The 16650-nt window shown below is 34.4% G+C and overlaps 2 protein-coding genes across 2 annotated transcripts; one reads left to right on the top strand and one right to left on the bottom strand.

Annotated features, from left to right (window-relative positions):
- The first annotated feature begins 6038 nt into the window (after positions 1 to 6038).
- On the top strand, positions 6039 to 8817 carry LOC104807128 (F-box only protein 6-like). The gene is made up of 2 exons (XM_010532242.1): positions 6039 to 6421; positions 7350 to 8817. The coding sequence occupies exons 1-2, from the start codon at positions 6255 to 6257 to the stop codon at positions 8605 to 8607; spliced, it is 1425 nt and encodes a 474-aa protein (XP_010530544.1). The 5' UTR covers positions 6039 to 6254; the 3' UTR covers positions 8608 to 8817.
- A 93-nt stretch (positions 8818 to 8910) lies between these two features.
- On the bottom strand, positions 8911 to 10221 carry LOC104807127 (stress-associated endoplasmic reticulum protein 2-like). Its single transcript, XM_019201797.1, has 3 exons — positions 10077 to 10221; positions 9457 to 9613; positions 8911 to 9139 (listed from the first exon to the last, which is right to left on the bottom strand). The coding sequence occupies exons 1-3, from the start codon at positions 10077 to 10079 to the stop codon at positions 9087 to 9089; spliced, it is 213 nt and encodes a 70-aa protein (XP_019057342.1). The 5' UTR covers positions 10080 to 10221; the 3' UTR covers positions 8911 to 9086.
- Positions 10222 to 16650: the final 6429 nt, after the last annotated feature.

Here is a 16650-nt window from a genome sequence, read left to right as displayed (position 1 = left end):
ATGTAATATATGTACATATATGTGTGCATTGTATATGTTTACATATATGTACATGTATACATGTATATATATTTATATATGTGTATGTGTGTATATATAAATATATTTGTATGTATGTATATGTATATATGTATTTTTTTTTATTTTTTTGTACTTTTTTATGTTTGTTTAATTTTTTAATTTTTTTTTTGAAAATCTGACGTGGTGTGCTGATATGGTAAAATTTTCCACGTGGCATTCACATCAGCCGCCACATGGCCTTCCACGTCATCAATTAACGGACATTTTAACACCGTTTCGGATTGTGTAGTAAATTGTAGTAAAATTGGATAATTCATGTATAGATTTGGGACATTTGATAATATAGTGTAGGTTTTTGTCAAATTAAAAATTCGTGCAGGAAAAGGTCATATTTTATAAAATTGGTGTAGAAAAATGTCATTTTCCCATATCTTTAAAACATAATACAAATACGAAAAATACAATAAAACACAAACCTCCTGTGAAGTACAAGTAAAGAGAACTCTTCCAGGATTCTTGTCACTTTTGGATATCCTTCTCGAAACCGGTCCTCCACATTCACATCGAAAGGGAATACCTTTAGACTGACTTGATTCATTTCTTGCCCATTTTGATTCAGTGTTCGAATTTGATATGTTTTTAGATTGTTGACTCATCTTAAACTGCTTCAAAATTCCGATAAAGACATCACATTGCATTACCAAACGAAATAAAGGCCTAAACCCCATTAGTCAACCATAACTTCCTCTTATTTCGAACCCAACCAGCATAACATTATGTAAAAGCAAAAAACTATACAACTTTCGACGCTTACCGTTTTCGCCGCTTACCGTTTTCGCCGAAATCGACCGAGCTCCGACCTCAGCACATAGGAGTCGCACAACTTGGGTTAGAGAGAATCGGGAGTTTTTCAGTGTTCTAGAAGAATAAGATAGAAGAGACAGAGACAAGAAGCAGACAGAAGAAAGACAACGACAATGCCAATCTGGGTCTCTTTCGAACAAGTGAGTTAGGGATTTAGGGTTTCTTAAGCTGATGTGGACTAAAAATTACTATGGCAACCATGTCATTCGATTATTTGGCATTCTGTCCATGCCACATCAACATTTTCCGTCAGTGTTTAACGATCTTAAGACGACGTCACATAACGAGGACATTTAACGATACTCGATTACAAGTATTTTTTAATCAGTTTTCAAAAGTACATGTATTTTTCAGTAATTAAAAAAGTAAAAGTATTAAATTGAGATCAGAGAAAAATACAGATATTTTACGACGATTATCCTGATTATATATAAAAATACCGAAGATTCATATATTAAACATGAAATGATACTAAAATAAATACACATTGAATATGAGGAATAAAATAAACTAGTGTAATTAAAAAAAATTAAATACAATGAAATTAATATGACTCTATGTATCAATCTATGTATGCAAAAAAAAAAGTAAACTTTGAATTAATGTATTGTACGGTGTAGGCATAGTCTCTAACATTTATGTTCATGCTGTTTTCTTCCGTTTAATAGATTTTGAAAAAGTTGAACCCTCAAAGAGTAATGCGGAAAACTAATCAGTTCTATTCACTTGAGAAAGATAGTCAAGTACAACTCACTTTTTGTTGTAAGAATCGTACTTACTACACACACCCGAAACTCCCCCTGAGTTTCTTCCCCTCTCACAATGAATTCTACTGATCAAAAAACCTCACCACATAAATCACTCACCAGAGAGAAGAGATTTGCCCAATCGGTCTCCCTCTCAGACTCGCACTCACCAGATAATGAGAACACACTCACTTAACAAAATAGACTTAGAAATTATGCTCCTTCTCTCTACGCCGATCTGCAACTTGTGTCTTCTTTATATAGGCTCCTCCCTTAGCCTCAGATCTCCACGAATTGATTTGATAGACTTCTCCTTGATTCTTGTTGGTTTCGTGTCTATCTTCAAGATCTCATCTTTATCTCTTCAGCTTGACTCTATCTCTTCAGCTTTGACTTCATCTGAATCTTGTCAGTTGCATCTCAGATATCTTCGAGTTTGATCTTTGCCGAATCTTTCTCCTGAAATCTCTCAAAGTTTGTTGGACCTGCAACAAACTTTCAACAACCCAAGATACGTGCAAATATATGCACTAACATAGAGATTTATTTCGATTCAAATATTAGTTATTTTATAATTAATACCCCCTCGTTATTTTAATAGTTGATAATAGATAATATATTTTGTTACTAGTCATTTTAAATTTTTTAAAACAAAATTTAGATTTACCTTTAATTAAAACTATCCAATTTCAATTAAATATTTAGTAAAATTTCATGTATTATACGAAAGTAAGGGAGTATTAGTCTAGTTTTAATACGATTAATTAAATGTAAAAAACTTGTCAAATTTATTTTTAATCGATGTCAATTCATGTATATGGTTATATATTGTTTAATTAATTTGATTCAGTTTTATATAAAGAAACCGAAATAATAAATAACATGTTACAAACCATTATCATGAAGTTTATTGGCCTACCAATACAAAAATTCTACAGTGTCATGATAGCTTTTTGTGAAGACCAACTAGACTTGGGATTATCATATTATTACACCGTTCAAATTATAGATTTGGAAGCGTCTTAATAGAATTATGCAAAATAATCAAATCAAATAAACATAATTCATGGAATTACGAGTTTGCACAAACAAGCAAACCACAGAAACAGCCGCGACGAGGGGCATTTACGTCATTTTACAGGATGGGTTTTTCAAAAGAAGGTGTTGTACTTATGCTAACAAAATCATAATAAAAAGCAGCAAAAAAAAGAGAGAGAAAAAACGGAGGTGGACCAATCATGCCGTGTGCTTGGATGAAGAGGACACGATCTCAGCCGTTGGATCTGATTAGGTAGATTTCAGCCGTCGATGTGATTTGATTTCTATGGGACCCGCTTTTTAGAGTGGTCTTGTTGACCGGATTGACCAGAAGAGTGTGCGTTCACACACACGTGCGAAAGGCACGAGAGGGAGAGATATTCCGCTTTGCTGTGAGAATCCAACACATAATGACCTCGATTTCTTCACGATTTGACCAAATTGCCCTTTTTTTTTAAATCCCCACACGCTTTTGTTGTGTATGTGGTTTAAAACAAACACACTAGACATTTGCAATCCATGTAATTCTTGGGAGTAATTATGATATGGATTTTTTTGAATTTGGATCATATGAATTTATATATATATTCGTGTTAAATGGATAAAGTTTTTGGAGTTTTTAAAATTTCAAAATAAAAAATTTGATAATTACGATTATAAATGATGATAATTTTATCTACGTTGGTGGTATTTGATGTGTGTGTGAAAAATGTATGAAAAATGATTGGGGTGTCATTTGTCGCTTGTCCGTGAGGTTCCTAATTCGATTTAACCAGACGATAAAGAGAGAGCACAATTAATTGAGTAACTAAAGATTAACTTCATGACTATATAGATTAGATGGACAGAATGTTCATTGAACCTACTAACTAAAAAAAAAATGATGATAATTTTAAATTTTGGTTTTTTGATTTTAGTTATTGGTTTTTAGTTTTTATGTTATGAACCATGATAACTTTTGTTTTGGGGTTTTTGTTTTAGATTTTTGAGTTTTTATATTTTTTTATAAAATATGAGAATTCAAAAGAATGGGTTTATGGTTTTTACTTTGATTATAAATGAGGACAGTTTTTGTTTTGGATTTTTGGTTTTAGTTTTAGTTTTTTGGTTTTTAATTTATCATTTATCATTTTTATAGTTTTTACAGTTTTTATAAAACATGAAAATCCAAAAAAATGGGTTTATGATTTTTATTTGATTTTTTCAATAAAATAGTTTCCATTTTTTAGAAAAATCAAATCAACAAAATCTTGACTGTTTTATTTTGGTTTTTAGTTTTACACATAAGCGAGTACTCTACCCATTTGATTTTTTTTTTTAAAAAAATGGTTTTTTAGGTTTTTAAGGAAAACAAATATACCATCTTGATTGGATTTTATTTTGGTTTTTAAATTCGAAAATTCTGAAAAATTCTTACTATTCAATGTCTAAGATTTCGTAATTTAGTTTTCCTAAAAATTTGGAAAATAATTTAATAAAAAATAATTAAAATATCAAAAGTTTCATTTTTTTTCGGATTTACAAATATTATAAAATCAAAAATCAAATTAAAATTCAAAAACAAAAAATAAAATTATGGTCTTGATTGTAGGAAGTTTTTCGAGTTTTTATTAGTTAAAAACTCAAAAAAACCTCCGATGAATATTTTACTTTTTTTAAAATCCGATAAATCATTTTCTTCACAAAATCAAATAAAAGACAAAAACCACTTTTTTTTTTTTAAAAAAAGATTTTAGTGTAAAAAATCTGATTTGTTATTAGATTTTTTATTTTTATTAAAAAATAATTATATAATTTATTCTAAAGAAAAAATATCCATTATTTTAAAAATAATTTTGCACTACACTTATATATCTACATAAAGATAAGATTCTTATCATTTTTTATCATAATTCATATTTCAAAAAAGTTTATAAAAAAAAATTGAAGTATGTTTTTCAAATTTTATTGTTTGAAATATATATTATAGTTATATTGTAATCATCTTATATCTATAATATATACGTACACACACATATATATACATATACATATATACATCTGCCATTCAATCCCTAAATTCAAAAACTTAAAATAAGAACTATCACATTCGTTATCAATATTTATAACATGAAGCACATGAAGCTAGTGAGGTAGTTCACATCCCAACTAAAAGCCTATAGTCTGAATTTAACTCTATTTGCAACATCTTTGTAAAATCATTAATAGTTAATAATACATTAATACTAAGGCTTAGTGTTTTAACTAAATACGTGTCTTGATATTGGTGGAAAAATATATGTTAATTTATTTAACCAGCTTGGTAGGCAATTATGGTACGTAATATATATTAATTTATTTAACCAGCTTGGATAGGCAATTATGGTACGTAATCATACATTTTTGAGTGACTATCTATGTGTTTTTTTTTCATATAAGAAATACAAATGGCTCAAATTTCTACACAATCTAACTATACATTTAATCTAGAAAAATATTTTATTTTGAATGTAATTCTGAATTTAAAATAAATTACTAATTGACATAGTTTATGACATAAACTTTATGTCATTGTTTTTTTTTTTTAAATTTTAAATTTATTTGATTTTGCTCTTCTAGAGAAAAAATGTTACATGCATTATTTTGTATTTCAACAAAACATGCAACAAATAAAAGGGAGAAAAAAAGTGGAGACAAAACAAGCAGGGGTGGGTATAAATACCCGAAAATAGGTATCTATCGGATACTCTTGCAGATACCCGATTTTATGATACTCGTAATTTTCAAATCAAAGTCCAAATTCGGATTTTTTAATACCCGTGAATCTGAATTCAAATCCGGATAATAAAATTTTTAAAATCGGGTATCCGCGGATACCCGACTAGTATGATTATAAATAATTATATCTTATATTTATATAATATTTTTATAAAATATAATTGTTTTAGGTTAAATAATTTTATATTTTTTTAATATTATCTCAAAAACATTAAATTTATTATTATTTATATCTTATTATCTCATATTTATATCGTAATTCATCTATTTCTATACATATATCTTTATTTTTTGAAAATTTTATATATATTATTTTTTTAAATAAATCTAAATCCAGATATCCGCGAGTATCCGATCATTATTCCGGATTCCCATACTCCAGATACTCGTAAATCTCAAATTCTGAATATAAATTTTATAATTAAATATTCGAGTTTTCCGGAACTAAATCTAAATACTCTGATTTTTCGGATATCCGACCGGTGTTCAGCCTTAGAAACAAGGAAGAGGACAAATAAGGTAAAAACGGAAAGAAGTAGGGGTATAGATGTAAATTTAAGGGAAGAGGGATAATTGCAAAGAAATAATCGTATGGGCCAGAATGGAAAAAGATGAAGAGTTAGAGAGAGAAGATGCGACAGAGTTCATTAAGAGAGAGAGAGAGGGCGGAGATGGTGGGAGGTTAGCCCCCAAGCCAAGTCCGAAACCAAACCCTCCCAAAATTCATTTTTTTTTGTTTATTGAGTTCGATGTTAATGGGTATTCTTCGTCGCCATTGATTCTCTCTGTTTCTCCATCTTTCGCGCGCGATCTGTCTGTGTTCGGGTCATGGAAGAAGAGCTAGCCATGCTCAGACAGCTTATCGGTCAGCTTCAAGAGCTCTTGCACCTCTACGGCTCTCCTCCTCCTCCTCCTCCGCTGCCGTCGTTTTCTACGTTTCCTCCACCGCATACTCCACCGCTGTACGTTCTCCGACACCCGGAGGACCGAAACGGGTCAGTTCTTTCTGTGAACCTCTCCGATTAGATCTGTGTTTTGCGGTTTTAATCCCATTTCGGTCGTTCAATTCGCCGGGTTTTATTCCCTTTTTTTTTATCTGAATTTTCCGCCATTTGAGCTTATCCGATATTGGCGCGCTTTCCCGTCGCTTTTAGGGTTTTGTTCGTGGGTACTGCAAAAAAAATCGTTCTTTCTTGTCCTTAGGGTTAGTGATTGTTTCTAGGTTTTCTACGGGGCTCGGGAATTGCCCATCTCCGACCAATAGTTTTCCTTCCTGAGACTGTCGCCCTCTGTGTGAGCTTTGTGGGGTCTCATGTGGTTTGGAGAATCATATCTAGTCTTGCGTTGAATGTGAAGCTTCGATTGTCTTAATGCTATAGTTTGGTCGGAGGGTAAATATGGGTTGTCTTCTTGATGAGTGACACATCACATGTGGAGGTCTAAGATCACATCGTACTTTCCTAGCTTAATTAGGATCCATCATTCTGGAAAATGGTGAATTAGTTTGATTGCTAAAAGTTACATATGAGTGTGCTCGCTTGCGGCTTTGGTCAATTATCTTCTATTCTACTGTCATCCCACATCTACTGTCTTTGTCAAGTGGTCTGCTTGGGGTTTGCTTGATTTCTGGGACTGAACGTGTGGCTTCCTGTATTGTCTCTATTATTTTGAATCTGATGTTGTCAAGTGTCTTTTCAAGAAATGTGACTTGATGGTTGATGATCTTCACTTGAAAGTGCGTTGAGGGGTCATAACCTGCATTTTTTTTAATAATCCCCACCTCAATCAGAAGCTTTAAGATCCAAAGATCTAATTTTCCCCCCTTTAGTTTGTTTTTGTTAACATACTTGAATTTGCAGACGCAGTTTCAGTAGTTGCATGATTGAACTAACAGATGGTGTCGTTTTTTCTTCGTTATGACAGATGGTGTTTGCCCTGTATCGAGGAGGGTTCTGCAGATGATTGCTGTGATATCGTAATGGCAGCTGGGAAGAGGTCTGGGGTCTTCAAGATGTTAGAATCTGTCAAGTCTCCGCCTGCCAAGAAATCCCGGAAAGAACTAAGTCGAGGGAAGTCATCTACTGAAGAAACCAACTCAGACGAAAACATGGATCAGAATATCTGGCAGGAATTTCCTGAGGACCTCTTTGAAGCTATACTTTCCAGACTACCGGTTGCCACGTTCTTCAGGTTCCGCTCTGTTTGCCAAAAGTGGAACTCTCTCACTGACTCTGAGAATTTCTCTGAACGTTGCGCCGAGGTTCCACAGACCATCCCTTGGTTCTACACCATAACCCACGAAAATGTCAACTCGGGAGCTGTTTATGACCCTTGTTCAAAAAAATGGCACCATCCCGTCATCTCTGCACTCCCGAAGAGGACCATTGTTTTGCCAGTCGCTTCTGCAGGAGGTCTGGTGTGCTTCCTTGACATAGGTCACCGGAATTTCTACCTTTGCAACCCACTGACTAAGTCTTTCAGAGAGTTGCCTGCTAGGTCGTTCAAGGTCTGGTCTCGTATTGCTGTAGGGATGATTTTGAACGGGAAATCGACGAGCGATGGGTATAAAGTCATGTGGGTCGGGTGTGAAGGAGAGTATGAAGTCTACGATTCCACGAGAAATGCATGGACTAAACGAGGGAGTATGCCCTCCAGCATAAAGCTCCCGGTTCTACTCAACTTCAAGTCACAACCAGTGGCTATAGGAAGTAGCCTTTACTTCATGTTGACAGAGCCGGAAGGGATACTGTCGTACAACATGGTAACGGGAACGTGGAAGCAGTCAATCATCCCAGCCCCAATGCATCTGAGCGATCACACGCTGGCAGAGTGCGGAGACCAGCTGATGCTGGTGGGTCTGCTGACGAAGAACGCGGCAACATGCGTGTGCATATGGGAGCTGCAGAAGATGACACTCTTGTGGAAGGAGGTTGACAGAATGCCAAACGTATGGTGCTTGGAGTTTTACGGAAAGCACATTAGGATGAACTGTCTGGGCAACAAAGGCTGTCTGATCATGTTGTCCTTGAGGTCCAGACAGATGAACCGTCTTGTAACTTACAATGTTGGTACTAGGGAATGGTCCAAGGTTCCCGGCTACTCAGCCCCCCCTCGGGGTAGGAAGAGGCTTTGGATCACTGGTGGGACCGCCTTCCATCCGTCCCCAACCGCCACCGCTTGATCTTCTTTCCGGCAGATAGATTGTTGCTACTTCTGCCAACTGTGGCGGTGACCCTCAAAAGTGTGCAGCTTCCTCTCTCTTTAAGTTGTGTATTTCTTTGGAACGCAATAACGGTGTTAATGTGGTTGGAATTTTAAGATTAAGTGGTTTGTTTATGAATGACTTTTGTACAAACTCTGTGTTTTAATAACTTGGATTATGCTAAAACTACTCATGAACTAAAGTGGATTTTAGATTTCTTTGATGCCGTTTGATGAATCGAGGGCATGTGTTTTAAGATTTTAAGACAGATTTGTATAGAAAAAGAAAACAAAGAGTCAAAATTGTTCACAACATTTCAAAACAGAACTTTGTTCCATTTACAGTACTGCATTAAAAGGAAGAAAAACCATGAGAAAATCAAGGGAGACACGTGAGACAGACACTGATATCGTCAACATTTGAAAGTTTCTGTCTTCTGGTTTTGAGGGTTGCTGAGTTCATGCCATGCCTCCTCCCCCACTTGTAGCTGTCCTGATAATCTGGAAAAGAGCTGATGCAGAAGACAAATCCCACAAATCAAAATCTTGATCCTGTTTTCGAATGTGGAGCTATTTTAGGCATAATGCTGTCTGAGCATTATGACACCCACAATTCTGTGCGGGACAAAGAACAATGTGACAAATCTAGGTTTCGGGATTTGACTTAACACCCCCCACAACTCTGAAAATCGATGTCCGAATGCGCAAAAAAACCGAACTAAAACAAGGGCTAATGAGGAAAATTGTGTTTAGGTCAGGTGTTGGAATTTCTTTGATCATCATGTGGAAATAGAATCAGGTGATAGGTTATAGAAGTGGTGGTGCTTACAAGATCCAATGACAACGAACACGAAGAATCCGAGGAGGATAGGACCAACTGGGTAATCCTTTCCTTTCTTTGTGGTTGTTTCAGGCACAGCTCCTCTCTTTGTGATATTCTTTTCGAACTTCTCCACCTTCCTGTCCGCAAGCCGTCTCGACGTCGTCTGCAGAAACCTTATCCACCCAGTTACTGATATACATTCTACAACTTCTCAAGGCACAATTCGATTTAGGGCATCAAAATCAGAATTCCTATCTTGCCAGAATTACAGACATCCGATCTGCACAGCAATAGGTTCCGTTTTCACGTATCTACCCATAATACATGATTGAGGGGCAAGCAAGGTCAACATTGGCACCAATCGCCATCAAAACCAGTCTACTTTATACGAAAATAACGGTCAGAAATTAGTTAATCGAAGTCAAAATTCGCAATCAGAGCCTTTTGCAACACATCGCAACCAATGTCCCGCCAAACAATCCATGAAAATACAAGATCAGCCAAGCGAATTCGATATAGGAGCAGATCAGACCGGAGACACATGAATTCCGATATAGAAAACGAACTCCATAGCAAGATCAGCCAAATCCAAATCACGCAAAACGCGACATCGATCGAGATCGTACCATGCTTACGCCAAAGAAGAAACGCTTTCAGCCGGAATTGATCTGAGCGGAAGAAATCAATTGACGATTGCGAACCGAAAAATAAGAAATCCTTCTCCGCCTCGTCTTGCGCGTTTCCTAAATCTCTCGAAATTCTTGTACAAAAGGAAACAGTAATTCTAGTCTCACAGCGACCCATCGTCACAGCCATTTATGATTGGTTCGGAAGGACACGTGGCACTCTATTATTGGGCAGCCAAATGGGGACGTGCAGACCGAACTCTGGAGATCTCATGGTCGTTTTGCTTTACCGTGTCAATATTTTCGGGACAAATAATACTGATGGTACACGAGGTTAGTAATTAATAACTTATTATTGTAAATAAATTGTTTTGTACGCAATATTTTAAACACAATGTTTATATATAAAAATTTAATTACCTTAGAAAATGTGACCACAAACTTCGATCTATTAATGCAATTATGTAAAGTACAAAATGTACCATCTTTCTGGTGGACACATTTATACCATATATATATATATATGACAAAAATTGGATTTAAAACCAGTCTTTTTTTTTTGCATTGCAGTGTTGGGCTTCCTCTTCTTCCTTCACCCACCATTTACCGATTCTATCACATCAGCCCCAAACATTTGAAAACGATCAAACTAGTCCGTTAAAATTAACCGGGCCAATTGTATGGCCCAAACCCCCAGACAACTCTGACTTAGGAATCTTACCAAGGTTCTGAACGTTGGGATTTCCACTTATCATCTCAATTTTTTTTTTGTAAAAAATCATCACAAAACTTTTTTTTAAGGTTTCGAATAATCTCGCAATCTCCCACCATTTCCGATTCTTTAACATCAACACAAAAAGTTACAAAAAAAGTGGAGTTAGTCCAATGAGACGTAAGAGGATGAGAGCTTTGTTTACTTGAATATGTGTTGATAGGGGTGGACATTTCGGTCGGTGAATTTGGTCCGATATTAAAATCGAATTATAACGAAATCGGACCAATACTAAAATCGAAATTAAACCGAACCCATTAATATTCAGTTCTAGTTTGATGTAATTATTATACAACCGAATAAACTATGGTGGAGTCCACCGTTACTATTCATACCGACTTACTATTCATATATATTGTACTGTTTACACCGACCGTATACATGAACAATAACTTCGGGTTTTCTATAAATAGGTTATTTGGGTTCCTCCATTTGTACAATTTCAAGAGAGAGAATAATAAGAAATATATTCTTCTACATTATTCTAAAATACAGTTTTCGGTTTACAGTTAACGATCTAATATCCGGGTCATTAATATCTCTTCCAGTTTCATAACACGTTATCAGCACGAGCGCTCTTCTATAACCAAAGATAAGATAACTTATCTTTAATATAAATATTTTCGTTCTTATGATATATACATGTATTCATTGATACTTGAGTAGAATTAACCTCAAGCTATATATGAATACCAATATTCCTTATAATTAATTTATGGACGGCTATGCCGCCTCGATTATTATTCATGGACGGCTATGCCACCATTATTCATGGACGACTATGTCGCCTTAAATATTTATTCGTTATTGGACGGCTGTGCCACCTTAATTATTAATTTGGACGGTTTTGCCGCCTTAATTATTTATTTGTTATTGGACGGCTATGCCGCATTAATTGTTAATATTGGACGGCTATGTCGCCTTACTTATTAATAGACTATGGTGTTTATTTTTTATGGACGACAATGCCGCCTGAATTATTTTACTTCTGCACACGGTAATACTGCCACATATAAACAGTTATATTATCTAATCTATATAAATTAATAAATATTCATCATGCAAAATATTATCATATATAATATAAATTTATTGATGGTCATTTATACGAAAAAATTTTGAATTTAATAAAAAAAAGTGTTAGTAATAAAATTTACAAATAAAGTTTTATAAATTCTTTCATATATCGATAAATTAATTATAAATTATTTGTTTCTTCAATAACTAGTTAATTATATATATAGTATGATCAATTAATTTTACAAAATAGTTTAACAATTCGTTTTGATAAATTATTTTATGTATAGTTTTATGATATAAATTGGTAAAATCATTTATAAAATTTTCAAAAAATTATTTTTCTCCAACGTCTACATTTAAAAAAAATAAAAAAATCAGATTTTGTCTCATCCCCAATGAATAGGAATAATAAATTTTACCCTACAAATACACTCATCCATTCACTCAAAAACCTACACCAAATCATCTCATTCTCTTCTATTCTCCCACGAAAAAAAAATATCTCAAGATGAATTTCATCAAAATTCTCTTTGTTTTAGCAATTTTAACAGTAACGTTTAGTATTTTCTTCAATAAAAATCCCGATCCACTTTTGTTTTCAATTTGCGTTACGGTCTCTCTCGTTTATGTGTTACTAATTATAGCAATTTATATGTAATCATGTATTTCACTATGTTGCATTATCCATGGTAATGAATAAAGCTAATGTGTGGCGTTTTTTTTGTTTAGTCATAATGGCAAGATTGACAAATATTGAGTTCGAGGTCCTCAACATATCGAAAAATAATTATTTATTATAGCAGTTGGATGCAGAACTGCATCTCGAATCAAAAGATCTTGGTACCACCATTAAAGAACAAAATGTATCAAAAGAGAATAAAGCAAATGCACTAATATACTGCGACATCATCTTCATAAATCATCGACATATACAGCAATAATCACACCGTTTTTTGATAAATACACATGGTGATATATGATAATTTTTATATCCATTTTTCAATAAATGCTCACTCAGGCGTTTATACCACATACGTCCTGATTGTTTTAGCCCATACAATGATCGTTATAATTTGACAACACATAACTCTCGTGGTTTTGCTTTCAATGTTTCGAGCATTTTAAATCCTTCAAAGATTTTTATATAGATACTCGTGTCAAGTGACCCATATAAATAAACAGTGACAACGTCCATGAGACACATTTCTAAATTATTTGAAACTGTAAGGCTAATTAGGTATCAGAATGTAATAGCATCCATAACAGGAGAATAAGTTTCCTCGTAATCTACTCATGGTCTTTGGAAAAAACCTTGTGCGACAAGACGAGCTTTATATCTTACAATTTCGTTGTACTCATTTCTTTTCCACACAAATACCCATTTACATCCAACAGGATAAACTTCTTTCGGTTTAATAACAATATATCTGAATACCTTTCGCTTATTAAGCGAATCTAATTCAGCTTGTATCAGGTCTCTCTATTTATTCTAATCCAGTCTCCTTTAACACTTCGAAATAGATATGGGTTCTGGATCATCATTTTCATCAATTTCCTTTAATATATTATAAGAGACGTAAAAACCCCTAATGATGGGAATTCATTTTCATTAAAATGACAATCAGCAAAATGAGCTGGCTCAAGATATCGTATAATGGATGGCGAATCGTACCCAATATATATTCCAAGTCTCCTTTGTGGTCCCATTTTTGTACGTTGTGGTGGAGAAATCGGGACATATACTGCGCATCGAATATTCTGAGATGCGATATATTAGGTTCTTGACCAAATGCTAATTGTAATGGAGAATACTTATGATATGCACTTGGTCTGATAGAATCAGTGATGCAGCATGCAAAATAGCATGTCCTGACACAGAAATGGGCAATTTTGTTTTCATTATCAATGGTCTGGGAATAAGCTGAAGTCGTTTGATTAATGACTCTGCCAACCCATTCTGTGTGTGTACGTGTGAAACTGGGTGTTCAACATCAATACCCATTGCTACACATGGTGATATAGGATCATTTGTATATCCATTTTTCAATAAGTGCTAACTCAGGCGTTTATACCATATAAGTCCTGATTGTTTTAGCCCATACAATGATCGTTGTAACTTGACAGCACATAACTCTCGTGGTTTTGCTTTCAATGTTTCGAGCATTTTAAATCCTTCAGAGACTTTCATATAGATACTCGTGTCAAATGACCCATATAAATAAGTAGTGACAACGTCCATGAGACGCATTTCTAAACTCTTTGAAACTGCAAGGCTAATTAGGTATCGGAATGTAATAGCATCCATAACAGGAGAATAAATTTCCTCGTAATCTACTCCTGGTCTTTGGAAAAAACCTTGTGCGACAAGACAAGCTTTATATCTTACAATTTCGTTGTGTTCATTTCTTTTCCACACAAATACCCATTTACATCCAACAGGAGAAACTTCTTTCGGTTTAATAACAATATGTCCGAATACCTTTCGCTTATTAAGCGAATCTAATTCAGCTTGTATCACGTCTCTCCATTTATTCCAATCCAATCTCCTTTAACACTCCGAAATAGATCTGGGTTCTGGATCCTCATTTTCATCAATTTTCTTTAATATATTATAAGAGACGTAAAAACCCCTAATGATGGGAATTCATTTTCATTAAAATGACAATCAGCAAAACGAGCCGTAAAAACATCTTCAGTTTGTGGTTCAAGATATGGATGGCGAATCGTACCCAATATATATTCCAAGTCTCCTTTGTGATCCCATTTTTGTACGTTGTGGTGGAGAAATCGGGATATATAATGCGCATCGAATATTCTGAGATGCGATACATTAGGTTCTTGACCAAATGTTAATTGTAATGGAGAATACTTATGATATGCACTTGATCTGATAGAATCAGTGATGCAACATGCAAAATAGCATGTCCTCACACAGAAATGGATAATTTTGTTTTCATTATCAATGGTCTGGAAATAAGCTGAAGTCGTTTGATTAATGACTCTGCCAACCCATTCTGTGTGTGTACGTGTTCAATTGGGTGTTCAACATCAATACCCATTGCTACACAGTAATCATCAAAAGCGTGTGATGTAAATTCTCCAGCATTATCAAGTCTCACTTTTTTATGGATATTCTGGGAACTGTGCCCTCAATGTAATTATCTGGACTAAGAATCGGGCAAATACCAAATTACACGATGATAAAAGGCATACATGCGACCATATGCTTGAAACATCAATTAATACCATAAAATATCGAAATGGTCCGCATGGTGGATGAATGGGTCCACATATATCATCATGAATTCTTTCTAAAAATGATGGTAATTCATACCCGATTTTAATTTGTGATGGTCTAATTATTAATTTCCCTTTAGAGCATGCATCACAAGAAAGCTCTTCCAATTGAAAAATCTTCTGGTTTTTCAATGGATGACCATGAGAGTTTTTTATAATCTTTCTCATCATAATGACACTAGGGTGACTTAAACGATCGTGCCAAACTTTGAACGTATCGGTAAACTTCTGGTTTACTATGACATGTGATTCGATCACATTGATATTAGTATAACATAATCCCGATGATAGAGTTGGTAATTTTTTCAACACATATTTTTGTCCCAAATTGATTGAGGTGATATATAAATACTCAGTGTCGTCCTCATTCATAGTTTCAATATGATGTCCATTTTGTCGAATATCTTTAAAACTTAATAAATTTCTTTGGGACTTTAAGGAAAATAATGCATCTTTTACTGTAAATTTCGTTCCTCCTGACATAATGAAATCGGTTCTTCCGGAACCTTCGATTATTTTTGCATTTCCAGATATAGTAGTAACATTTCCTTTATTTATTCTCAGATTCGAGAAATACTTTTTGTCTTTGAGTATTGTATGTGTTGTAGCACTATCTGCCAAACATATATCTTCTCCTCAGTCCGCAGTTTTAGCCATATTCGTTTTCTAAGAACACAACAACATGACAATCATTAAAATAGATATATTAATAATGTATAATATCATTATTAACTTATGAAGTAGAAATAGTGATACAAAGCACAACAACATATCATGAAATTATGAGAATGCATATATAGATAAGATTGATTATAAGTATGCAAACATTTATATAGTTTTTTTTTTCATTCATAACCGGCTCCATCTTCAGGATGGGCAAAATCATTAGCGAGGTCCATATGGGCAAAGTCCTTAGCACCACTAGCATCATCATCATAATCACTTATGACATGATTGGTCTCGATGTCTTTCTCTTTTGTTTCTTTAATTGACTTCTGATAAAGTTCCACCAGGTGTTTAGTTGTGCGGCAAGTACGCGACCAATGTCCCGTCATTCCACACCGGTAGCATGTACTTTCTTTCAACCTCTTATTTGGATGGCCATGCGCTTCCCCTTTTATTACTGTTAAAATTATAATTTTGGGATGTGTTTCCTTTACCACCTCCTCTAATCCAACTTCAGCTAGCACCACGACTACGTCCTCGGCCATTATAAGACATAGCATTCGTTCCAGAGAATGATGTTTTTTCTGTAGTATTTGCTTCAGGGAATGACTTGTTTTCTGTAGCATTCGCTTCCGGGAATGGTACAGATCCAGTCGGTCGTGACGCATGATTTTTCATTAACAGCTCATTATTTTGTTCAGCCAATATGATACATGATAAAAGCTCCGAATATTTTGTATACCATTTTTCTCGATATTGTTGTTGGAGTATAATATTCGAGGCATGCATAATAGAGAAAGTTTTCTTCAGCATCTCATT

The sequence above is a fragment of the Tarenaya hassleriana genome, unplaced genomic scaffold, assembly GCF_000463585.1.
Source record: "Tarenaya hassleriana unplaced genomic scaffold, ASM46358v1 Cleome128, whole genome shotgun sequence".
NCBI classification, from domain to species: domain Eukaryota; kingdom Viridiplantae; phylum Streptophyta; class Magnoliopsida; order Brassicales; family Cleomaceae; genus Tarenaya; species Tarenaya hassleriana.
This window is presented reverse-complemented; position numbering and strand designations above follow the sequence as displayed.